At 41.0% G+C, this 25,403-nt stretch overlaps 2 protein-coding genes across 2 annotated transcripts; both read right to left on the reverse strand.

The window, feature by feature from the left end:
• Positions 1-354: 354 nt before the first annotated feature.
• On the reverse strand, positions 355-17,303 carry nomo (nodal modulator). Its single transcript, XM_023422035.2, has 31 exons — positions 17,100-17,303; positions 16,396-16,485; positions 16,265-16,310; positions 15,805-15,905; positions 15,402-15,508; positions 15,212-15,284; positions 13,897-14,049; positions 13,431-13,568; positions 12,921-13,010; positions 12,706-12,811; positions 12,425-12,575; positions 12,090-12,267; positions 11,750-11,891; positions 11,404-11,535; positions 10,564-10,700; positions 10,363-10,450; positions 10,102-10,165; positions 9,913-10,008; positions 9,554-9,775; positions 9,220-9,302; positions 8,814-8,973; positions 7,295-7,421; positions 6,324-6,437; positions 6,026-6,153; positions 5,256-5,397; positions 5,020-5,103; positions 3,576-3,686; positions 3,388-3,489; positions 3,035-3,154; positions 2,706-2,798; positions 355-2,408 (listed from the first exon to the last, which is right to left on the reverse strand). Exons 1-31 carry the CDS (start codon positions 17,253-17,255, stop codon positions 2,277-2,279), a joined length of 3,666 nt encoding a protein of 1,221 aa, XP_023277803.2. The 5' UTR covers positions 17,256-17,303; the 3' UTR covers positions 355-2,276.
• Positions 17,304-17,544: 241 nt separating this feature from the next.
• tmc7 (transmembrane channel like 7) lies at positions 17,545-24,916 on the reverse strand. Its single transcript, XM_087178169.1, has 16 exons — positions 24,763-24,916; positions 23,058-23,322; positions 22,743-22,891; positions 22,413-22,568; positions 22,236-22,321; positions 22,005-22,150; positions 21,778-21,925; positions 21,152-21,334; positions 20,649-20,794; positions 20,330-20,444; positions 19,877-19,977; positions 19,423-19,606; positions 19,200-19,330; positions 18,816-18,971; positions 18,643-18,721; positions 17,545-18,489 (listed from the first exon to the last, which is right to left on the reverse strand). The coding sequence occupies exons 1-16, from the start codon at positions 24,785-24,787 to the stop codon at positions 18,295-18,297; spliced, it is 2,265 nt and encodes a 754-aa protein (XP_087034295.1). The 5' UTR covers positions 24,788-24,916; the 3' UTR covers positions 17,545-18,294.
• Positions 24,917-25,403: the final 487 nt, after the last annotated feature.

The following is a 25,403-nucleotide window of genomic DNA, read 5'->3' on the forward strand; positions in this document are numbered from 1 at the left end:
TGTCAAGACAGAGCACAGAGGGATTTAGACACATTAGAACAAAAGGGATTTAAGCTGAAAACGGTCCTTTACAGACAGCTCTGCTCTTAGAGCGTTTAACCCTTCTTAGACAAGCCTTGTCCATGCTGTTGTGCTGCTTGGGTGAAGAGAAAGAATAATGAGATCAGTCTGATACTAACTGGTTTTCTGGGGGGTACTCCACATTTTTTTGATCCTTAACTAAAATAACACAATATAACTTTTGTTCTTTTAAGATTAAAAATTATGAAATCTGCAATTCTTGCCATTCTTAGTGAAAATATTAATGTCTAGCATTACACTGCCCCCTAGAGGCAAAACCATAAAACAATTGAGTTAATTTTCTTCCAGTCAAACTTTATTCATTATCTCAAAAAAAAAAAAAAAAATTAAACAGATTCTTGCCAAATGACAAATGACAAATGACAATTTCACCCCACCTCTCTCTCCCACCCCAACCAAACTAATCAACGCCTCCTAAATGTGGACTAATTGGAATATCTTTCAACTCAGTAAATAGCCAGTGGCCTTTTCATCTTTCAGCGAAAGTCAGCCACAACTCAGAGCAGATGAATTGAATACAGAAAAATAATAGGGGTCCATAGTTTTCACAGTGCATTAAACAGCTGAGCAGTAAGACAATGTGCTTTCAAAATTACAACTCTGCCTTATCTTTTTAAGTTTAACTCAAGGTCGTGACAGACCCTTTGAACATATTCTCACTCAAACTCACCTCTGTGGATAGGAGTCTTATTAAATTTTACGTTGCTCTTTAAAATAACTTGTTACACACTTCATGGGACAGATTTTTGTTCCAAAAAAAACCAAAAAAACAACACACTTTCAAAAAACATTCACATCTGATTAGACATATGTTAATAAATTAATTAACTATTCGTTATCCCCTAAAACACCCTACCCCCCTTCCTGACCTGACCCTCCAAAAGAAAAAAAAAGAAAAAGAAAAATAAGTCTCTTCACACAGTATTCAAACCCAAATTTGCAGCATCTTATCCACCATCACTTTCCTGAGCTAACAGAGACATCGAGTCAATCTTGCATCACGCTTAACAGCTTATAAAGTACCATCAGGAGTGGATGGAGTCCATTACAGTAACTCATGGGTGTTTTACACTTAAGTGACAACGGTATCAAGCAGTTATTAGCTGTCAACATCTTTGGCTGCCTTTCAATCACAGTAAGCAGTTACAGAATCCCCTGTTTGCGATGGCATTACGGTGGTCAATGCAGTTTAAGATCAAACTTATGGGTTCAAATAAGTGACAAAAAGATTATGAGCTTGTGAAATGATGTTTAAAAACATTAAGAGCTTATAGTTGTTTATCAGCCTTTGTAGACCTGTTAAAAGGTTTGTGGATATTTTGAAGCGTTTTGTAGTTCATAGTGTCTAAACTACTGTACTCCGAATCTGTGCTTTGATGTTCACAAAATGAAGTAATGTGTGAAAACTTTACTTTTTTTTTTTCGAAACAATAAATCTTTTAGCACAAATATTATTTGGACATTCTTAACTTCAATTTCTCATGTTTTTTCCACCAGGATTACAAGGGTGCTATACAACCACAAGCTTAAAAACATTTCTGTCGATCGTTTCTCAAGCTGAAAGTCTTTTTGACCCTTATGTGAGCCCTTACACATTTAAACCATAAATCTTTAAAAGTTAATACTGGTAGTTCTGATTAGATTTCATCAAACTCCAGCTTCAGCTTCTGATGAAAATCACTTTTGCGTATTGTCTGAATTGACCCCGACGCTGGTTGGTAGGCGAGACACATGGTTATCCACAGTGCCTGATAGTCCTAAAATAATGTGAGGATAGATAGCAAAAGCATTCAAGTGCTTTCAAAACACAAAAGATTTTAGCTCTCCTAGATAAATTACAAAGGTATAAAAATGGCTCATACTCTATCACAAATATTGACAATATTTTTTTAGACAATGAGTGTTCTGGGAAAAAAAAAAAAAAAAAATCAACAAAAACAACCTGTAAAATGTCAGCTATCAGTCCAGTGAATCTGAATGGCTGATGAGGTGGTGGGTAATGCGCGTCGAGTGGTTCATGTTGGGCTTCACTTGGGGGCAAACCACATCTCAGCTAACTAAACAGTTTACTAGCACCCATCGTCAGCCGCCGCGGCTGCAGGAGGAGTTAAACCCAGCGCTGGCTGTGGACTGTGGGTGCTAGTGTGCCGTTTAGCGTACAAAGGTGTGGTCTGGGGTGAGCCGTGGTTGTGTACTCATGTGCGCCTGGCTTTCTGTCTCTTGGCCTGACGTTTGGCTTCATCCAGGGCGGCACTGTCCCCGCTGGCTTGGGCCATGCTCCTCACTCCCTGGATACGGTTCACGACCTGTAACAGCAGGGGGATCACCTGCAAAAACAGGTCAGCAAAAGGTATTAAACAAGGGCTTTTTGGATTAACAGTTTCTCACTTGAGACAATAATGTGATTAACTTGAATGAATGAATAAATGAAACAAGAACTGATTATAAAACATGAAAACTAAGTAGAAGTAGGACATTCTTCTTGATGTCATTCCAGATTTTAGGATTTGCCATGATAAGGCCAAAGTCCAGTGAGGTTTAAACCAACTAAATCGAAATTCAACAGTGGAACAAGAAAAGCTCTTTGAACATATTGTCTTGAGGATGTGAAGCTGCTTATTTACCTTCTCATGGTTGTACGCTGCTAACAGGAGCAGCAGAGTGAGGGGCAGAGCTATGTAGGAGCCTTGGGCAACATCCTGATCAGGCACTTTACGCTGGGGGAAAAAACCACACCCACACACACACACACACACACACACACACACACACACACACACACACACAATGAGATGAGACAGTTCCAAGAGGAACAACCCAATCAATACTGTTTCGATAAAAAGAAACAGTCTCTCTTTAACTCATCATTCCTGTTGTTCTTTGCAGTGAGAAGGGAACATATCCACTCTATCAAACAGCAGATCTAGTTTTAAAGAAAGCATCTGTATCTTACAGTGGGGTTGAAGGTGAGTGTGACGTGCTTGTGGTAGCCGCTGGAGGTGAAGGAGACCTGGGGCAGAGTGAAGTCGTACTGGGAGCGGGACAGCGTGGAGTACAGCATCAGAACATAGGTCTGGAGAAGACAGAGAGAGCTGACTGTAGATCTAACAGCCGCATGTCCTGGGTCATGGTTATGTCTGACGCAGTTGACACATTTTGTGAAATATAAAAGCATATTAAGACATTTTATAACCACTTACAACAACCGAATAATGTAGACAAGAAAATCTGACTTTTGGTTTTATAAGTATGAGCATTTTGTTGTAGCCTTAATTCAGACTAAATAGTGGGATTACAAGCTGATACCTCTCCATCTCTGTCCAGAGGAGGGAAGTGGAAGAAGAGGGACTGTCCCAGTGAGACGCTGTTGATTGGATTGTCCAGATTGTCGCTCCTATACAGCTTCACCTGGGCAGATCCAAAAGAGGATAAATAACTGCCACTTGACCATCGCAAGGGGAGATGCAGCGATAACATGAGTCAAGCAGTCATACCGATAGTGTTGGGAGATGTTCCGGGGACGTGATGACGTTTCCGCTGAGGTCAAACTGATTGATCTGTCTGAAGGCGATGATGTTGATCCCTTCAATGTCACTGCTGCCAACCTGAGAATTAACACACCAATCTTACTGTACAGATACAACCTTAAACTACTGAAGAAAATACCAACTCTGGATAAAAGCTTTGTACAAGTCACACGGTGTGATAATAACAGAGAATTAAGTGGAATTAAGGCATTTCCAGTCTTGCCAGAGAGATTAGGGGGCCTGCACTTTTCAGGCAAGCTAAAATTATGAACCGAGAGGTTTAAACTTGCAATGGGATTATCGCTGCTTTTGTTCTGTGTATAGAAAAGGACCCATGTGATAAGGCTGCTGATAAGTCATAATCACAGGGTTCCCACAGTCATTTCAACAATTCAATTACAAAAGTTTTCCATACCTCCGGATCTAGTTTTCATTACTGTGTTACTGCAGTGCAAAGCATAAAGGAAAATGACTATGACAGTGATTATATGTTAATGCAAAGGTTCAATGTTCATTCTTAATCTTGGAAACAGCAGCTGAAAAAACAAACTCACAACAAGGTGTGTTTAGTAGCTGTTCTGGAGCTTTTGATCGAAACACAGTGGTCAACATCAAAAATGATCTATGACCCTGGGCTTTAAAGCCAACATGGAGGAGACTTACTTAAAGTGAAAATCTTCTTATGAAGATCACATGCTGTGATCAATAGCTCCTGAACAGCTACTAAATGGACTCTTCATCATGGCAATTAAATACTGTTAAAAATAAAGTTAAAGAAAAATTCCAAAGTGTTTGTTTTGTAGAACATGCAACCTGACAACAAATAATTATTGATTAATCCCGCCATTGTTTACTCTGTTAAATTAAAAAACACACACACACACACACACACACACACACACGCACACACACACACACACACACAACGACGACATTTCACAACTAACACTATGACACATGTAAATCACTAAATTATTATTCTATTTGATGTTAGGACAGGATCCTATTTCAATGTTTTCCAACTGCGCGTGTCACCTTACTATTTCGGTCCAACCATTAGTTCATGATGGAGAATAACCCTGACATTGCAGAGCCCGCCCCCTCCCTCCCTCCCTACCTCCCTCTGAGCACATTCATGTCAGCAGTGTGGGAACATTTTGATCACCCCCCCCACACCTCCAAAAACACAAAACAAAAGAGAAAAATGAGGTTGTTCTTATTTAACCGCTTAACTGTTGACCGACAATAAGAATTCTGACTGATTAATACCATTGGTTAAATCAGTTAAATCAGTTCCATCTGAGCTAACAGTTGCTTATAGTTTCTTGAATTTTCCAAAAGCTGGACGACTGTTACCACATCTGGAAAACTGTGTGGACCAGAAGAAGCCTGCAATAATTTTGTTGCTTACCTCTATAGCTCTGTGTTGTGGTAGAGCCCTCTCTATGTGGTCGTTGCCTTCAGCGCGCAGCTGAATCAGATACTTGCAACTGGGCTGCAAGGAAACATTCAGTAATTCAGTCATTTACGATTTACTAAGTAAACCATTTCAGAGATTCAATATCCTTACTGTGTATAATTATTCATGCGGTGCCAAATGCAGCTTACTCAAGGGTTTTTTACCAGACGGGTTTCTAGCATCCTTACCAGCAGACCCCTGAGTCTGAAGCGGCCCTCCTCATCAGTGACGGTGTCCTCGCTGTAGATGCTGCACTCTCCCTGACCCACCGCCTCCACGGCAACATCCCGCTCTGCATCCCCACTCAGAGACTGCACCGCTCCGTAGCAGCTGAGGACAAGGGCACAAGACCATGACACTGATAAGACACGTGTGGAAAGGACATTTCTGGATTCAACAAACAGCAGGTAAGTACTGGCACTCCGCAAAAAAGGAGTCTGATTGGCCTGCAGCATAACAATGAGCCCAGACATACAGCCAGAGTCAAAAAGAACTATCTTCAGAGACACTAAGAACAAAGAGTCGTGCAACAGATGGTCTGTCCCCCACAGAGCCCTGATCTCAACATCATGGAGTCAGTCTGGGATTACTTGAAGAGACAGAAGACACTGAGACGGACTAAACCCACAGACCAACTGTGACTCAAGACCTAAATACCAAACACTTTAAACTGTGCACAGGTGTCCCGGGGAGAACTGCTGCTGTTTTTAAGGCAAAGAGTGGTCACACCGAATACTGAATAGATTTTAGTGTTTACTCCACTTTGTATGAAGTTAACTGATGAATAAAAAAACTTTGTGACATTATCTTTGAAAGCATCCTCACTTTACTTTTAGTGCCTAAACCTTTTGCACACCACTGTACATTACAGTGACACACTGTAGATGTTTAGACAGACATGTTTACACTTGGGGGCCAAACTAAACAGAAAATGACTGTTCAATGTACATTTGTGTACCTGTATGCAGTCTTAATGCCAGTTATATCGATACTGAGGTTTTGACCTTCCTCCACTGTGATCATCTGAGACGCCGGCTCAAAGCGGAACTCCTTCATCATGGGCTTGAAGTAATACTGACCAGGACTCTGAGGAGATGAAAGCAGTGATTATGTTGAATAAAGAGCAGAAAATATTAACGTCAGCTAGAGAACGAAGGTCAAAGCATCCCTACAATCTGCTTTACAGCTTGGTGGACTGACATCTTACAGCTTAAGTACAATGGTGAAACCAAATGAACAAACTGCTGGATCCCTACCAGGTTATTAAAGGTGAGCAGGCCAGTGTCCTGGGTCAAAAGGTTGGAACGAAACTGTCCTCCACTCAGAGACAGAAGGACGCCTGACAGGGGATGACCTTCCTCTGATTTGATCTATTGAAAGAAGGGAAAGAGAGGTAGAGAACAGGTTACAGATCTCATGATTTGACAACTAATGATTGATTTCACTTATCTTTCAGCTGCATATTAAACCACATGAGGCCAAACGTCCAATTTTGAGTAATAGAAATTGCACATATTTGAAATAACTTCTAACTGTGGCTGAACTGGGAGGTAAGTGATTAAACTCTTCCAGTATTTTCAAAATAAACGACGATGCGGATTAAATGTCTGTTGCAATGAAAACAAATTCACACAGGCAATTCTTGAAAATCATGAAATTAGTCAGTTGTGGCTCAAATTGTCAGAGCCATACTGTGAAACACAGCACATAATCAGGCTGACAGGTGAGTTCAGTCTCTCTTAGTGTTCTATTTCAGGGAGGATTTACAAAAGAAGGATAAACAAGGACACAAAACTCTCTTTATAAATGTCGTACAGAAGATTTCAAAGCAATTTATCTGACAGTCTGAAAGGGAAAGCGACAATGATCCTTTGTGCCAGGATCTCATGGTCACTGTACATAAGTGCAGACCCATAAAAAAAAAAAAGAAGCAGTACAAAGTGAGGCACTGACAGCACACAGCAAAGCAGAAAACTGATTCAACTATCATCAGTGAGATTTTCTTTTCAATTATATTTTATGAAAACATACTAACAAGGGCTTTTCATCAAGTCATTTCATATTCACTTTAAAGCACATAATCAGTGAGAGTAGTAAATGAGAACAAAGGGCTTTAATTGTCAGATACTCCGGGTGAAAAGTGTCAGCTATGTACCGCTGATGTAAAAGAGGGCGGTGAATACTGGGATGTAAAATGCATTCAAGTGAGAGGGGTGGCCACTTGTACCTTGAAGGTGACACCAGCCAGAGCGAACGCCTTGAAATCTCCCTGGGTTCCCTCCACTGGACTCAGGACGAAACCTTCTTTACTAGCACTGATGTCGTACTGCCGGTCGCTGTGAAGGGGACCCACACTGGAGGGAACGAGAGGAGAAATAAGGTGGTTGCATGTTTCATAGTATGCGTCACGCGGTTACTACACTAGCCCACATACAATACAGAAAGACATAATGGCAGATAACAGTTCAGAATTCCATCCAACGTAAATCAAAAACAACTTTTTGGTAAGAAAATACCACCCACAAAAAAGCATTGCTACACATTAACTGGATAATGTTGACTCTGACATTTAAAAGTCAAAACCCAAAACTGCATGCGGAGAATTATTTTTTGTGCAGGTCTCAATGAAACTGCTGACAAACCCTCCAGAGACCCAACACCTTCAGAGGATCCTCCAGAGGGCAGAATGTGAAGCGAAACTACTGCCACTCCATTTTGACATCTAAAATTGCACCTAGACAAACTGTCATGTGAGCAACAGTAATGTCAAATAAATATTTATAGTGCAACTATCATTCTTTGTCTTACTTCTATTTGGTAGATAATCAACTTTGACAACAACAGAAAGTAAAGCCAGTTAGCTGTGGGCAAATACTTGTGTCCCATATTTTTAGTAGACATGTGTTTACAATTTAGCAAATTCACACCATTAAAAGTATGAGGAACTAGCTACTAGCTGTTCCTGTTGTGACGTGCAGACAACTATCACTGAACTACATGGACACGGAAGAAAACTTTAAAATGTGATGATTCTTGGGCAAGTTTTGGAGTTGTAAGGAGAATCTTTTTTTCCTATGATTTCTAAGTGGATTTATTGATGTTTCGCAAAGGAGATCAGATTTAACAGTATCCTGGGAAAGTGTAGGTCAGTCACACTGAGTCTGAAATGAGATGTATTCATGTCTCTAGAAACGGCTCGTCTGCATGTAAAACAACATCCGTGTGACCACTGGAGAAGATCAACTCAGCAAGCTTTAATAAATATAATAAACAGTGGAAGTCAAAAGCTTCAATATAATTTTCATTCCACAGACGGCACTGACGCAGTTCTTCATGTATTAAAATCTCTCAGCCTTTTCACTCTTGTGTGCGGCTTCTGACAGTGTTTACCATGAGGCCAGTTGGTCTCTCTGGCACAAATTGTGATTTAATTATCCATTTGGCTGACCACCTCTAACAGAAGCTTCTAAAACCCATTTCAACTATCTGGGCCTGACTAGCAAGCTATATTAGAGCCAGAGTTTTAACAAGAACCCAGACGTTGCTGCCGTTTCAACACTCCTTTTGGCCTTAATGTATTTATGGATCTGCCAGTTAGTCTATAATGACCAGCTAAGCACATACATTTATAGCAGAACCCAAAGATAGACATTACCATCACCATTAGTAAGCACTCTGGAATATCCTACCTCTAGACTCATGCACTTTATTTTTTATCTCAAATTCGAAGTGCTAGGTTCTCATACCTGTATGCTCCCATCTCATTGGTGGCCACAGTAATGAGCGGAGAAGCAGCTCCTCTTTCACTGATGGCGATCTCTACACCCTGGAGCTCTGGTGACACCTTGCCCTCCAGGAACAGACCCGCACGCCCAGTGATGTCCACCAGCCGACCTGGACAGGACTCTGTCAACAGGGAGAGGTTTATTACTTTTTAGGAAGCTTGTTTAGCATGCTACAGAATTAGGGGAAATTTATTGTTTGCATTGTTTTTTCTCCTGATTCTCTACACAACCAATGAAGATGGAGTTAAAATATTCTAAGCACAAGGGTACACACTTCTGTAAAGAAAGAAAGATCTAAGAAGTAGCTATAACAAGGAAAAATAGACATAATACAATGTTAGACTACAATGTGTGTGATGGATTTTACCTCCAGTGATAGTGGCCTCTACCTCAGGTGGGTAGAATAGCAGCTCCTTGGAGGAGGGAGTCACTGTGATCTTCTCTCCAGCCCTGCAGTCATGTACGGTAAATATTAACTCGTTGCATCAATACATTGATTCAAGACTGAATGAGATTCTCATACTTGATGCTTTTTATGCTTTATGTAAAGCACTTTGAATTGCCTTGTTGTTGAAATGTGCTATGCTATAATGCTATAAGACATTGAGCACATTCCAGATCTTGCAATCTTGCAGTGTTGCAATCCTTACTTTGTTATGTCGTAAAGAGCAAAGATGATAAATTAAACCGCAGCCACTGACCTGGCCCAGTAGGAGAACTCATAGTGGAACGGGCCTGTCAGCTCATCAGCCTTCTCTTGGATTGGAGGGCTATCTTCCCTGGCACCTCCGTCCTCTTCGGCAGCGCGGCGCTCCCGCTCTTGGCGCCGAAGTTGAATCTCTTGCAGCTGCTGCTCCTGCCGCTGCTCCTCCAGACTCCGCAGGGGACCCAGCACCAGCGCCGGCTCGCTCTCGATGGACGATCTGACCGAGGAGAGGGTTGGGGAAAAAAAAACAAAAAAACAAAACATTTAAGCTCGTCATTTAAACTGATGCTCAGCGGTGAATGTTAATGAATCCCAGAGTTTGCTAAAAACGAGCCCAGCCATGACGAGTCTTACTTGATGGTAACTGTGACATCTAGAATCTTGTCAGTGGTGATGAGCCCGGTCATGTGATGGCGCACTGCAGTGAGGGTCAGGATGCTGGGGGCCGAGCTGTTAGACACGGGTCATTGTTTAATTGAATTGTACACAGGGAGAACTTTTTTTTAACCCAGAAATAAACGGGGACAGCATCTGATTACTTACGTATCGTAGGTGTAGAAGTCCTGCTCAAACTGATGGCAGGAGCGTGGGGTGACTTTGTAAACACCTGGACAAGCCATTTTTAGTTGATTAATTACTTTGCTCCAGTTTTATATTTAGCTAAGTCTGACGCAGACCTTTTGGCTCAAAACACTGTGCTCTAACTATACACAAGGGAACAGTTGGTACACTGATATTTTCTTTTCTCAATACGCTAATTCACACTATGTTTAGCTAATGAGAGGTCGGGAGAATGAACCTCACCGGGCTTGGAGAGGCAGAAGCGATTGACTCCCTTTGAGAGGTTGTACATGCCGACGTTCTCAGGTTTGCTGCCATCCTGGAAGAACTCCTGCGCAGAAAAACGAACGCAGTTAGAATGTGAGTAATGCGTGTGGACGTGCCACCAACTGTAACGACACACACACCAGGTACTGCTAATGAAGTCGGGTATCGGTGACTAACCAAAGTGATGGCATGGGAGAGGGAGCAGCGCAGGATGTAGCCAATCTGTCTGAACTCCACCCCCAAGACGTCAGAGTCCAGAACTTCCACTTCCATGGACTTATGCTTCCAGCACCACTCCTCATGAGAAATACTCACTGAGAGGCGAAAAAAAAATGAATACACTCAAATAAAAAGTAACAGACAAACAAATGTGTTAATAGTTGTTGGAAAGGCGTAAATCTGTCACCCTGGCCTAAAAAGATAAAACCTCAGATGCCATGATCACTTGAAGCTGAAGCGTTCCACTTAACGATCTTATAATTATCTCATCTTTAAACAAATATTTAAGAAAGTAAACTTCTTACACTACTCTGGCCTGGCAACACAACAAGCTGAGTAAATGTGCCTGAAAGATGCTGTGTGTGCACATAGCTTGCAGACACACAAACAGATTGTGTGTATTGAGCAGTGAGGGAGATAGATGCAGCACCAGAAGGTACAGAAACACCGGCTGAATAATGTGCGCTTCCAAAAAGCTGCTGCTAAACGCCAGTTATGATGAAAGGACTGTAATTACTAATTGATCTCCCCCACAATCGTTAAGAGAATAATTACTGTGATTCCTTGATGGATTCTCAAATGCAGGTAGGATGGAGGGATCTGTTATGCACTACACTTGCTTTGACATCCTCCAGTCAAAACCTGTGTGCTGACTTTGCAATCAGGCTCCACGCAAGTGCTGAGGCACTTCTCCAAGTGCCAAAAATGCACTACTATCTGGTTTGTAATTGCTCTAATCAACCCTGAATATTAATATTATTATAAAGAATGAAAAGTATTCTTAGCGGTAGTCCTCACCTTTGTATTTCCCAGGTAGAACGTTGTCAAAGGAGAAGCTGAGGATATCGTTGCTGCCAGACAGAGCCACTGTCCTTCTCTCCCCCTGCCGACTCACTGGTTGCAGGGTTACTGAGAGGTCATCACAGGACGCTAGAGGTCAACCAGAGGACATGAGGTCAGCTTGTGCGAAAAAACATCAACCACACAATTCAATACTCTTGTAGGCTGAAGCTGAGTCAGGTCCTGCATCTCCTCCTACATCATCTTCTTTGCTTTCTTTATATGACAAGTTACTCGACATTTTGTAAAAAAAAAATCATTTTAACGATGAGACAAGCCAAGCCATATATGACTAAGTGCTTACCAAGACAGTAGACTTTTCCAGAGACAGAAGCCATGAATTGTGTGAAAAGGAGGTCTGTGAGGGGCCGGTCCACAAGGGAGACCTCCAGGGCTTGAGGCTGCAGAGCCAGGCCGGCTTTCACCTCCGCCTCAGGGAGAGACACCTGAACACATGGAAGTGAAACCAAAGTTATAATGTAGAACGCAAAGTGACTGTTATACTATATGCACACTTTAATTAGTTACATCTCTGCCAATACAACTGAAAACACAATAGTAATAATTTGCTCCAGGCCATTTCTGAATTACGAACCAATGCAGACAAAACTACTACTACTACTGGAAGTTTTATCAAGTCTTACATGGACACTGTAGTCTCCGGGTTTGGCATGGAAGCAGAAGGCCCCCTGAGGGTCAGAGTCGACAGTGCGGCTGGAGGCTTTGTCTTGGCCCATGTGTGTCAGTGTGACCTTGTAGCGACCCTGCTGCTTCATGCCCTCAGGCAGGTGGCTGATGGAGATCTGGCCGCACACACTGAACCTGGGATGAGGCCAACATCAGAACTTTATAAGACTTGTCAGCAATGAGGCAACATGAAACAGCAAACAGCAAACTTTTCCATACATAATTTCAAAACGTGTACAACCGAAACATGCGTGTATGCAGCTAAAGCAGGAAGTGCGCGGGCCTGACGTACCCTGCTGTGATGATGTCAGGAAGTTGTGGCGTATTGGGGGCAATCTTCACCGTGACCGGCTCAAAGAACATGAGCTCCTTGTTGACACGGATGGTGTAGGTACCAGCTGTCATGTTCTCCAACCGGAAAGAACCATCCTCCTTGCTGACGACTGTGGGGACAGAGAGGCAAAGCAAGCAAGTGTGAAAAAACGTGTTCACAATGAGAACCACTGAACGCACTTCCGCGAGTTTTAGGTCGTCTGTCTGCTGCTTTTGAAAAGTGTCTTCTAGTACGCTCACCTTTGATCTGGTTGTTGAGGGACACTGTAGCATCAGATACACCCTCCCCACCGAGGCTGTTGAGAACTCGGCCTGTCACAGAGAAGCCCATGACTCGAAAGATGGGCTACACGTGGAGCGACAGAAACAGCATAGCATGTCAAGGTGATGGACCACACCCACAATTAAATGTTAAAACAAATGCTGATAAATAGAGATTTAATTCAAGTCTTTACCTCTAGTTTCAAACTGTTGTGTTCAACCTTGAAATTCATCCGAGATGGAGCGACATCAAAAGTGATCCTCTCTCCTCTGTAGAAAGGCACCTGATGTGAAGAATTTCACAAACAGAATTAAAGGGAAAATAATTATGTTTGCATGAAAGAGAGAGAGAGAGAGGCAGAGTCATTCTCAATGCAGTGTGCAGGATGAAGCTTGTGAAATCAAATCCCATTTTTGATACTATTTAAAGCCAGTGTTTTTCCTGCAATAGCCGTTTCCATGTTTTACATTCAGTTGTTATCTCTCTATATACCAGTGTTTAGTGGTAGCGGCAGAGTTGCTGGATTCAAGCTGAATTCAAACCTATGAGAAACATGTGACAGCATGATGTAGTGATATCCTTTGAAGGGCTTATGTGGTAAATTCAAGTGAAATGCTAAAGTGAACTCAATGAAATACTGACAAAAAGACCTTTCTAAAAGCATGAGGGACGCACAGGAAACTATGCGTGTGAGCACCCTTACCACAGTGTACTCTCCACTGGCCAGAGAGGGGAAGAGGAAGGTGCCATCTTCCCTCGACAGAGCGCTGCACAGGTAAACCAGGGAGCTGTCACCAGAATCTGCCCCCTCCACCGGAGACGTGTTACAGCCATTGACGTCCTTCAAATCACAACAAACACACACAAAGATTGAGCAAACCAACTATTATTATTGCTGAAAATGCCCATGAAGGGCATTTTCTATAAAATACAATAACAAAGTCAAAGTGACTTAAAAAATAAAAAAAAGTTACATTTTGATATTCCCAGACTTCTGCTGAGAAAAAAAATCCTGACTTTGTCTTGAAACACACTAAATTCTATGATATTAGAGAAATCCCATGAGCAGTACGATTTCTTTTAAAGCATTAACTGCAATATGGTAATTTCCTTCAAATAATCAAGGCTACACACTCAGTACGATTGCTTGTGAAATAATGTTGGTTTACCTCTTTCTTGACTGTGGCTGAGTACAGTAGGAAGGTGACCTCTTTCATGGGCTCTCCATCACTGCGGACCTCCCCCGAGACATCGTAGCCTCCAACCACCAGATGGTCGGTGGCCGGGGCATTGGCGTTGGAGACGTGCACCGAGGTAGTACTCTGTCGGAGGACGGCAAAGGTCGCCATGTAAGTTACAGCGAGGGTCGGAATAATGACCCTGTCAGGAGCAGTGTGATTACTGCTGGAGATCATTAGATAGAAACCTGCTAACCTGACAGGGAACCTTATCAGCTGAGCAAGTTGGTGAATAATGAAGTTGTCTACACTCGAGTGGTACAGAAATTAAAAAACACCTCTGAGATCGTGCCTTCTCTACAGCGCTGACACTTCCAAGACAGCGAACGGTCATATTGTGATACCCCAGCAGTGTGTACACACTATGGGGGTGAAAATGATGTCTCACACACACGGGTCTGATCTTACTATCACTTTAAATCATTAGTTACAAACTCGCTGAGCAGTCCCACATCTGTTCCAAAGGCCCATTGATGTATAGAGAGGGTCTTAATCCATCTTTCTAAATCATCATACTGGGGTACTTGTGGGTGACATCTGTGGATAAAAATCTTTATTTTCTCTTAACCTTTTAAAGTACACCATCCCACAGCGCTGACAAATTATACATTGACTCCTGACCCTTTTATCACTGCAACAGCTGTTGAAACAGAAGTGGTACAGGCGTGTGGCTATAGCTCCAAAGTGTTTTCCCATAAAAAAAAAGTTGCTGCATACAAGACTTACACTCTCTTTTTCATAACAAAAAAAGGTGAGGCAAAAAAAAAAAAGCCTACATTTCTACCATGTTTGCGCCTGTACGGTTTTGGTTCAATATCTCTTTTTTCTGTATTCTCATTCTGACCTTTTGGTTGTAAAATTTTGAGAGTTGCCATTCAAAGGAGACCAGGGTTATGACTATAATCAAAAGGGTTGAAGGAAAAAGGTAAACAATATTTTCCACATATGTTTGGGTCACAAATAACTATGTTCACTTCACTTGAGTTGTCACCTGAAGCAAAATATATATACATATTTTTTCTATTAAGAATTTACCAAAGCCTAAAACTATAGGTTTTAATTGTTGAATGGTTGCTAGAATTACAGATTAACTTCACAGCTCCACTCCATTGTTCATATTTGGATTCTAAAACTCCAGTAAACAACTAAACTGACAGGAAGCATACATAACTCCAACAACATCCACGGTTCAACTCCCGGTCGAGGGACTTTTGTAGCATGTCAAACCCAAAGCGAATATACCGACCTGCTCCAGAGTCCAAGAGGGATGGGAAGCTGTGATGTCATAATTTCCAGGGAGTACTTTGAAGAAGGTATACCTGTGTTGGCAAATCCAAACAAAGGAAAGGTTGTGAAACAGCACACTATTTCAAACATACATTTACTGCAGGAACACCTGTGCACCCCCACTGAACAGAAAGGTACGAGCCACTTACTTTCCTCCAGACTGTGTGATGACACTCTGGAGTTTCTCCTCTGTTCCCGCTCGGCTCAGTTTGACTTCTACTCCTGCCGGACCCAGGAGATGGCCCTTACTCAGAACCTGAGCCAGACACATTATGAGGGAAAAACATGATACAGTAGTAAGAGATATTTTGTGATATGAAGCAATTCCTTGACAGATACTTTTCCAAGAAAATTCTTGTAGAAGCTTGTCTTTGGCGTACAAATAACTGCAAAATTATCCACACACAAAAACCTGATGCATGTGTGAGGGACTGAACCTCACTCTGTCGTTCACTGGAGCAAGTTTTCACCATGCATAAAGCTGCAAGACTTTAGGGTCTCAAAGTTAAGATAATTGCATTCATAAGGGAGGAAATTCTGAATCCATCTCACCGTTCCTGAGACTGAGAAGCCAGTGAAAACAAAGTTGATGTCTTCCTCTTTGGTACAGATGTCACTAACTCCATCCACATGGAGGTCGACACTGGTGGGCTCTGGTGAGAGTTCACATCAGAGAACAAAAGACATAAAAGCTAGTACATAGATAATACAAACCGCTAAGATTTTGCAACAGTTGGCATTATTACCTCTGCCAAGGATGTTACATTTTCAACTGTGTCTGTTTATTTGTCCGCAGGATTACACAAAAAGTAATGAACCAATTTGCACCAAACTTGGTGGAGGGATGAGGCATGGTCCATGGAAGAACCAGACATATTTATGTTGTTGAGATCTATGACTTTGTACAATCTTGACACGGATCCAGATTATCATCTGATGGCTTTGGCAGAGGTATGCATTCTGCTGAGTGCCATTCTAGTTAATAGTTTGTGAATTGAGCTGCAAGTCTTACCAAAGCTCCACCCAAGAGGAGGCTCAATCTTCAAAACAAAGTCTCCCTGTAAAAACAATAAATTAGAGAAATTTAAATCATCATCAATGAAAAACTGAGTGTATAAATAGTTGAATTAGTATTCCCCATACCTTGTCGTAGAGCGGGATCATGAAGTAGCCATTGATTGGAGCACAATCGGTTTGATATTTCAAGGAACCTTGTTTAGTGTACAGTTTAATCTGTGCATGAAAGAAAACACAAAGTATATTTATAATTATTCATTAAGTATATCAATAATTACTTAACCTGAACTGTTCATTGCTGTAAGGCCAGTCTCGATTAGGCTTGATTAGTAAGTTAAATGGGAACACTGGTTGAATATCCAGTATCCCCTGTTATCAACAAACAGACCAGTCTATCTGGGATTAAATTCATTTCACTAATCAGTCAAATGGCTAATCCCACGGATCCTGTCAATGAGCAGGATTAGGACTGGTGACCAGCATTTAACGTCTTCCTCATCAACACCGACAGGTTTTAAGTTTAACAGGGAGTAATTATGTGTAACACAAACATATTAATGCAATTTCAGATATAAACTCACTCACTCAGCCGTGACTACGTACAGAAAACACCCAAACTAGCTAAATAGCAGAAAGCTACAATGACGTGTAATTACATTAACCGCTCTAATTTATGTTTGGTAGCGGCAGAGAGTTAACTCTACGTTAAATATACTGATTTTATGGCCGTTTCATTCAAGTAAACCTCCTGTCTCCGCCTAACCTTTAGCTTACTACGATAAACCAGCTAACTGTTAGCTAGCAGCTAGCCGGGACGTTTGAACTCTCACCTCGATCAGAGAGTAGTTGATTTCAACGTCGGACTTCACAAACCCGCCGCACGCCACCACTATGTCATCAGAGGACACGGTCAAGAACTGAGAATATATTATACAGAATAACAACCAGAGGGATCCCATGTCAGCCCGGATCGTAATTCTAAACATTTTGGCAGAGTGAGCCGAGCCACAGCACGCTGCCTCCGGTTCCGTACCAGCTGAGCTGAGCTGCTGCTGTCACTGACCGAGCGAAGACCCTGACGGCGGCAGCGACCTCTGCTGGGCCGGAGGTACTATAACCTGCGAATAGTGACTACAGTGATAGATAGATAGATAGATAGATAGATAGATAGATAGATAGATAGATAGATAGATAGATAGATAGATAGATAGATAGATAGATAGATAGATACTTTATGAGGGTAAGTAAGAAAAGAGAAAATCAAAAGCAACAAAATGATTCAACTAATTTATTTATTTAATTCTAATATTTATTTTTCATGTAAAAAGTTCAATATTTAGAGCAGCCACTTAAAACGTACCTTACATAAAAACAGCATATTTACCCAAAATATGACTTAAACAGTATTCATGGTTCTAACATACCTACCACCCAAAAGTTATATTTTAAAGTTAAATAAATTGAGTAACATCACTGTTAAAGAGAACATGGTTAGAGTTTAGGGTTAGTATGATACTGTGTCTCTCAATTATCATGTAACCTCAGAGCAAATAATAATGATATAAATGTCAGATTTTAAAACACACGAGACATACAATGAATGCATAGTACTGACTTTAAACACAAAAGTTCTACAAGTAAGAAAACACAAGTGTTAATACTTTTAAAGTGCATACAATTCAGAAGGTTTTTTCAAACTCCAGTGGTTATAGTAATGCAAATCCTTCTCAGAAGGATCGAATGACAGACAGAACTTACAGTACAGAAAAATAGCACAAAAAACATCTGATCAGCAACGACCGCTTTGGTTTAAAAATACTTGAACATTGCCGCTTAGTTTTATGATTAGATTGTCAACAAAGGAACACTGAAAAAGCATGATGCATTTATGTCAGCAGGTCCACAGAAACTCCCAAGCTGTAGTGTTTTTGCAATAAAAAAAAAAGAGCAGTTAAGATTTTCTTTTTTTTAGTCCCAGCACATTTGTCCAGTCTTGCATCTTGTCTGTAATATTAGGTCTTTGCCTCACACATGTGTGGAGGAGTCTGGAGGCGGGTGTGCCAGGAACACTGCTTCATTGAAATTGTTGGAGAAGCTGGTATGGTAGCAGGGGCTGCTTCTGCTGCTGCGGGGCTGGGATTTGGACGCTGGAGATTTGATCGCTGAGAGCCTCTGAGCCTGGCAAAGCTTCTGGATCAGGAAACGTTTGTCACGGCCCTCCTGGAAAACAAAATAACACATTGATAGTAGTTTGTGTAAGAATAAAAATATATAAAGAATAAAGAAGAGATAATAAGAATAAAAATAAGAAAGGAGGTTGACACAATCACAGCGCCAAATCTTCTGAAAACATGTATTGTTGAGTAAACCTACCATGGCCAGCTGCTCCCTTAGTTGGTTAATAACTCTCTTGTGAGCTCCAGCTAAGGCAATCACATAAAACATGGCCAAACTGCAGAGAAAATGGAAATATCGTTTTAAAAATTTAGTCACACAGAAAAAAAAAAACAGTTGTTATAGGTTGAAAAAATTTGACAGAAATATACCATGTAAAAACAAAGAAGGAGACAGCGAAGGCCTCTGATGAGAGGGCGAAGAGTAGGGTCCGTACTCCATCAGGTAGCTGGGCCACCGTAGTTGGCAGCACCTCCCAGGAGGTGGTGTAATTAACAAATGGTCCACAGGCCTGGGAACAGTTTATTCTGAGCAAAGGGGACAGGTAAATAAGTGTGTTTGCCAAGAGAACGGCAGCAATGAATGATCCTACATCTATTTAGTCACTGACATGCAGGCGACAGATATGAGAAATTTCACGTCTCCATTTACATCTAACTAAGTGAAATTCATCAGTCAAATATTGACCCCGGATGTCAATACTCCTACTTGAGGTTCTTTTAATACAATTAAAAGATAACATGGTCATTACTCACTGTGCTACACTAACAATGACAGGCAGGCAGGCCAGAGCCAGACCAATCAGCAGCACGCCAAGGAAGAAGAAGTTGGAGCTAGAGGCTCGAAACGGACGTGTGGCTGGTCGGCAGTTATTTATCAATGATACCTATGAATAAAGAGCAGAAAGGTAATAGAACATCAGAAGCTGTATTCCTGATTCTGAACCGTGCAAAAAATAAATATGGAGGCAAAAATCACCTTTTTGATGTAGAATATAAAGAAGTATTTGATGGTGCAGATGGCAGGCAGCATCGGGCAGTAGAACGTGCCGATCCAGCAGATGGTCTGACCGTAGACGATCTCTAGCACATTCTGAGGAATAGCAAATTCCTGCTGGCCCCACCACTTAGCCAGGCCACACTCACAGTAGTTCACTATCAGCCTGGGTAGGACAGGGCAATGCAAGGACACAGTTATTTGTGACTCAAAGAATGTGAAAGTGAGAGGACACAGAATAAAACACCACAGCGTTATGTTAGAGGAAGGCTGAAAAATCAATTTTAAATCTATGTCAACGCTCATACAGAGACTAAATACTTTTTACAAACACATCAACACCTCTTGAAATGCCTTGTGAGGATCACATTCTTTACATGAGACTAACAGAAGTTTCTACTGAGATGATGAAGTTGACGTTTTTTACTGTGAGGACTTACTTTCGGGGAAACTCCACAAGATGGTGACTGCGACAATGATGATGAAGTCAAAGACGGTGAGTTTGTACATCTCCTGGCCTACACGGGTTTCCCAACACTGTGGGCAACAGCAAGGACACAAACTTGCCTGTATAAAACTAGTTTAAAGACGGAGTTTATACTGTAATTGCAATGATATACCTGGATGTGTTGAAAACCCAAATGAGTCACAAAGGACTGAATAAATGAAGGGCTCATACCACTGCTGTTACACTCAGAGTGATGTAGAGAGGCATAAATGATTAACATTCTAAAATGAACTATTAATATCATTTAATCAAAATCATTAAGCAGTGGTAGTTAGTGGTACGCATGTTGACACAGAGATAACGGTGAGTTTGACGCTGGTATCTGCAGATGACTGAAACAAACCATTGTGCGCTGTATTGGAATAAAAGAGAATGACTTACAGAGTAAAGCACGTGGTTATAGCCACAGACGCAGGGGTCCTCTTTACATTTAGTGATCTGAGACCAGAGAGAGAAGAGCAAAACCCCAATACTGGTCAACCGCATGAAGACACACCTGTGAAGACAGGAAGAAAGAAAAAGAGAGAAAGAAGAGGGAAAAACATTCAGCCAGTTTATTCTCAGCTACAAAGCTCAAGTGTTTCAGCTTGTGATTGCAAATATACTATTTTTCCCTCATAGTCTTTGTCTCTGAATGCAATTAATTTAAAGTTAACAATAAAAAGCTAGTAAGTTCTCGATAAACAGAGGTCCACTGTACCGCATGAGAGTGAAGCGGATCTCGAAGGCAGGAGAGTAGTCCTCATAATTGATGATAACGGAGAAGAGGAGGGGGGTGATGAAGTTGGCCAGGGTGATAACAATTGAGGGAAGATACTCATTGATCAAATCCACAATGAAATTCACCTGCAAAACAGCAGAAATTACATTGAGAGCAAATACATCTGATGCCAATTGATGTCAGGACAGAAGGATCTGAGGATGTGAAAGAAATCTCCAGCCTCTTATTCCGCCAAATATTTTTTGAACTTCAGCAATAACAGTATCAGTCTGTATGTATTCATCATTCATCATCATTCATCATCATTTTTGGAAATTCAAGGCGAATCTGAAGTTATTCTTTCAAAGGAGTTTCAAAAAGGGTATGAAAGGCTTTATTAACGACTGTATTGTGATAATAAAGTGAGAGTGTGGAAAAGTAGAAAAATTATGAAAAAAACACAGAAAATGACACACTTGCAACAGAAAGCAACATGTCATTACCTTTGTATTATTCATCTGTGCTTCCTGGGAGAATACGGTGGCTACATAAATGCTGTAGAAGCAACCAGCCAGCACAGCAATGACAAAAAGGTTGAGGATGAGGCGGATGACGTAAATCCGGCACTTCTCTTTGCGGGTGCGATCCTTTATTTTCTGCTTGATCCTCTCTTCTTCCAAATCCGTCTGGGGATTTGCAGTTTTAAAATGAGGCAGGTAAACATTCAATGGAAGCATCGATTATACATTTAGAACATTTGAAACACCTAATACATATACACATAAACAACAATAATATACATATATCACTCATTTCTGAAGAGAGAGTACTGCATCAGTCTACATGGCTGATGAGAGCTTTTTGAAAGGATTGAAACTAAGATATCCAAGAAGATACATAAAGATCTTATTGCCTGGTAACCAATATGTAGATTATAGTAAGAAACTGTCCATAAACTGTCTGTTAACATCACTCAAGCTCAGCAGCTGTAAAAACAGGTTTAATATCTCGATTAAACTGAGCTTCTCTCAGCATGTGAAAAAAGGCCATTGTTGTCCCATCTCTCCTTATGGCTCCTGGCAAATGTTGGTGTATAAACACATCTTGTTCAACAGAATGATCAACCAACCTTGAGCTCATAGAGCAGACTGCTTCTCTTCAGCTTCGCAGCGTTCTCGTTGGTGATGCAGAAGTCCCAGCCAGCAAAGATCTTGTTGCAGAAACTCTGAAAGCGATCCTCATCCTGAACCAGGTTACGTTTGAATCCTGTGGCCGACCTTGAAGAGAGAAAAACACACTCCCTCAAACTGTTCGTTCAAATAAATTTCATTAGTAATGATTTGGTCTTTTCAGTACCTTTTAACGATCCAGATGAGACTGAGGAACAGGTACGCCACAGTGGCCAACAGGTATGCCAGAGGCAAATTATAAGTGATGCTTGGAAAGTAGATTTTGTCCACCTTGTAGTAGCCGTAGAAAAGATAGGTCTGTTCCAGAAAGCCCTGCAGATGAAATAGAATTAGTGGAAACCACATGGAAACTACTTTTTTCTCCACAGACCATTTAATATAAAGTGCAAGGACCTACTCCACCAGACAGCAGATCTGTAATGTGTTCATGAAAGATCACCAGGCCTCGTCGAGCGCTGCTTGGATACACACTGCAAATGCTGCCTGTGTGGAAACAGTAAATTTTAATCTTAAAACCATTTAATGCTTAGTTTATAATCCCAGTTGAAAAAAAAAAAAATCTGTGTTTTCTCACCATCATTCTGGTTGTAGGTGGTATTCCCTGAAGAATAGGGGGCCATGATGATGGGCAACATGACGAAGCTGAACATGAGCAGAAAGATGATCATGTTGAGCATGACCAGGAAGCGCAGGAAGGAGAAGTAAGACAGGATCCCTGTGCCAAACATCCCTGAAGGAAAGGGAGGCAAAAAGGGAGAACTTAACAAAAACAACAACAGAACCATAGCTGGTACTAAAAGTGTGTTTACTCATTTAGACCATCCTGAACAGAACTCAGTAAATGTCTCTGAAGCTACAGACACAGTTTTCTGGCACTCAGACCGTCTCATTATTCATCTCTCACCCTCTATCAGGTGGATGTCTCCCCTCCAGAGCTGCAGGGAGCTCAGCCATTCTTGGGCATCGTCCTTCAGCCTCCTCAGATTCCTGCGGGTGCTTTGCCTCCACTGTCTCCAGCTGCTGAGCTCTCGAGCCTCCACCAAACGCTGCGTCCTAACAGGTTACACAGCCAAATTCATTGCTTAGTGGACTATACGCAATCTTAGAAATCAGTTATGAATGAAGCAGGCAATGAATAATATCATATAATTCCAGTAACTTTGAAATTTGAACTGATCTGTTCGACATTGTCTTTCATTTAATTCATTATCTTTCCTACTTGTCTCTGCGTTTCTCAGCCATGGTCTTGGCTAGTTCCCTGATGGGTCTCTGCTCCGTCTGACCCTTCTGCTTCTCCTCTAGTCTGTTCACTGTGTTCACGCCCCATTTCCCACTGCCAGAGGAGCTGACCCGAGCTCTTGTGCTGCTTCTTCTCTTGGTGCCACCAGCCGCCGACTTCCTGCGGTACAGCAGCGACTGGTAGCTGGGGAGCTGGTCCAGCAGCGGGTTACTGGTGACTCTTCCACTGCGATCAGTGTAGAACACTGATGAGGTGAATGAACATGATTAGATCTTACAAAGTTAACGATATGCTTGATCATGTTGCACTCAAGGCTCCTGTTAAGTCCATCTATCAAGCACCTACAGTTGTGATATGGTTAAGATGGACACAGTGAAGTGTAATTATCTTTCACTACCAGCCTGGAGGAAATGACTATACAGTATGTTGTCACAGATGCTACAAAGTTAAGGGCAATTCAAACTACAGCTGCAACAACTAGTCAATCAATCAATTAGTTGAACAAATATAATTAATCAGCAACTATTTTGATCATCGGTTAATTGTTTCAGTCATTTTTAAAAAGAAAATAATTAGCTGGTTCCAGCTTCTCAAATGTGAGGATATAATGCCTTTGTTAATCACATAAACTGAATCTCTGCTGGACGAATAACACCAGTAATCTGCAAACATCTCCTTAGCCTGTGAGAAATTCTAACATACATTTTTTTCACTTTTTGTTTACCATTTTCTTTATAAATAATTAATGAATTAACCAAGAAAATAACGGGCAGACTAATGGCTAATGAAAACATCAGTTAGCTGCAGCCCTGACTCAAAACCAATATTCAATATCATATCATAATATATGTATGTTTAATATTGGTCAGTGGTCTGCCAGTCATTGCAGTTATACTCATTTTAGTCCAAATCAGGATTTGCCTTTTCAATATTCCTGTTTTAAAATGATTCTACATGCCTTGAAATGATTCAATTATTTATAATTATTATTTTATAAAAACAGTTGTTAATACAAACTTTTATTATGCTTTAATTTATTCTCTACCAGTTTTTAATTTGCAGATATCTCTCTTATTCAGTGTAATGAAGTGACTGCCAGTCAGATCATACCACTGGAGTGGATTATTGTTAGAAAAAGTGTGTTTAAAATGACACTGGGTCCGCAGTTACACACACCGTGCAGCCATATGAACTCTCCTGTTACTTATCCTCAGAAACCACAAAGGGAAAGAGCTGCTTTGGATTTGGAATTACTAGTTTGCCAAACTTGATCACATCAGAGCTGTAACATTAAAACATACAAGAAAGCTTATGACAATAGGTTTCCAGTGTGGGAAACAAACACTGTTGGAGACTAAAGAAACTTGTCTCCCTTGTATTATATGTGTCCAGTATCCGACAATGGCAAACCAAACAGCAGACTCAGCGAATAAAAATGCCAAGAGCGAAGTTTCAACACGGAAAACAGACTCAGACAGGGAAAAAACTAACTCTCTGAACTCTCATATTTGTGCTCTTCCAAAGACCTTTTATCAAAGCCTTAAGTAGCAGGTCAAAGTTATTAGCCTGTTGTTAGCAGCGATTTGATCTTAAAGTTGGAGGCTAGCATTACTAGCCTCTTAGCTGATGTTGAAGAAGTAAGGCTAGCTGTAGACAAAAGTATCGGACTAACTGCATTGTTTACCTGAGTCGACCTCCATCGTTTCCATTTCTCATAGAATAACTTTATCTAATTATTATAGTGTTACGATTAGCTAGCAATTAATCTAGAAGACTTCGTCAGCTGGGAGTGGAGTGTAAAGCTGTCAGGAAGATAACATTGCCTATCCCAGAAACCACTTCCTGAATGTGGATGCAGCTCCAAGTGCTGCTCTGAGCTCACACTGGCTGTAGTTTATTGAACCTTAACCTGTTTTATTTGATCTTATCTTAATGTTATTAGATATCACTATTATTAATGCATTTTATCACTAATCTCTGGACTATTAAAAAGAAAAAAAGACGAAAACTAGTTGGATACTGTTAATTAAAGAGTAGCCATTCCAACAGTATTGCACTTTCAGAAACATGGAAAACTTGAAATATACAGATTAAAATAAATAAATAGATAGATAGATAGATAGATAGATAGATAGATAGATAGATAGATAGATAGATAGATAGATAGATAGATAGATAGATAGATAGATAGATAAATAAATAAGATTTGTCAAAGTTGATGCAGCTGGGACCAAAATAGGTTACCTATAGTTCTGGTTCAAAAAAGGCTGAATTCTATGTAACCCAATACAATATTTTATCTGACTTTCCTGGCCTAGTAAATCC

The sequence above is a fragment of the Seriola lalandi genome, unplaced genomic scaffold, assembly GCF_002814215.2.
Source record: "Seriola lalandi dorsalis isolate HSWRI2012SDOR001 ecotype SW California unplaced genomic scaffold, Sedor1 jcf7180002054678, whole genome shotgun sequence".
NCBI lineage: Eukaryota > Metazoa > Chordata > Actinopteri > Carangiformes > Carangidae > Seriola > Seriola lalandi.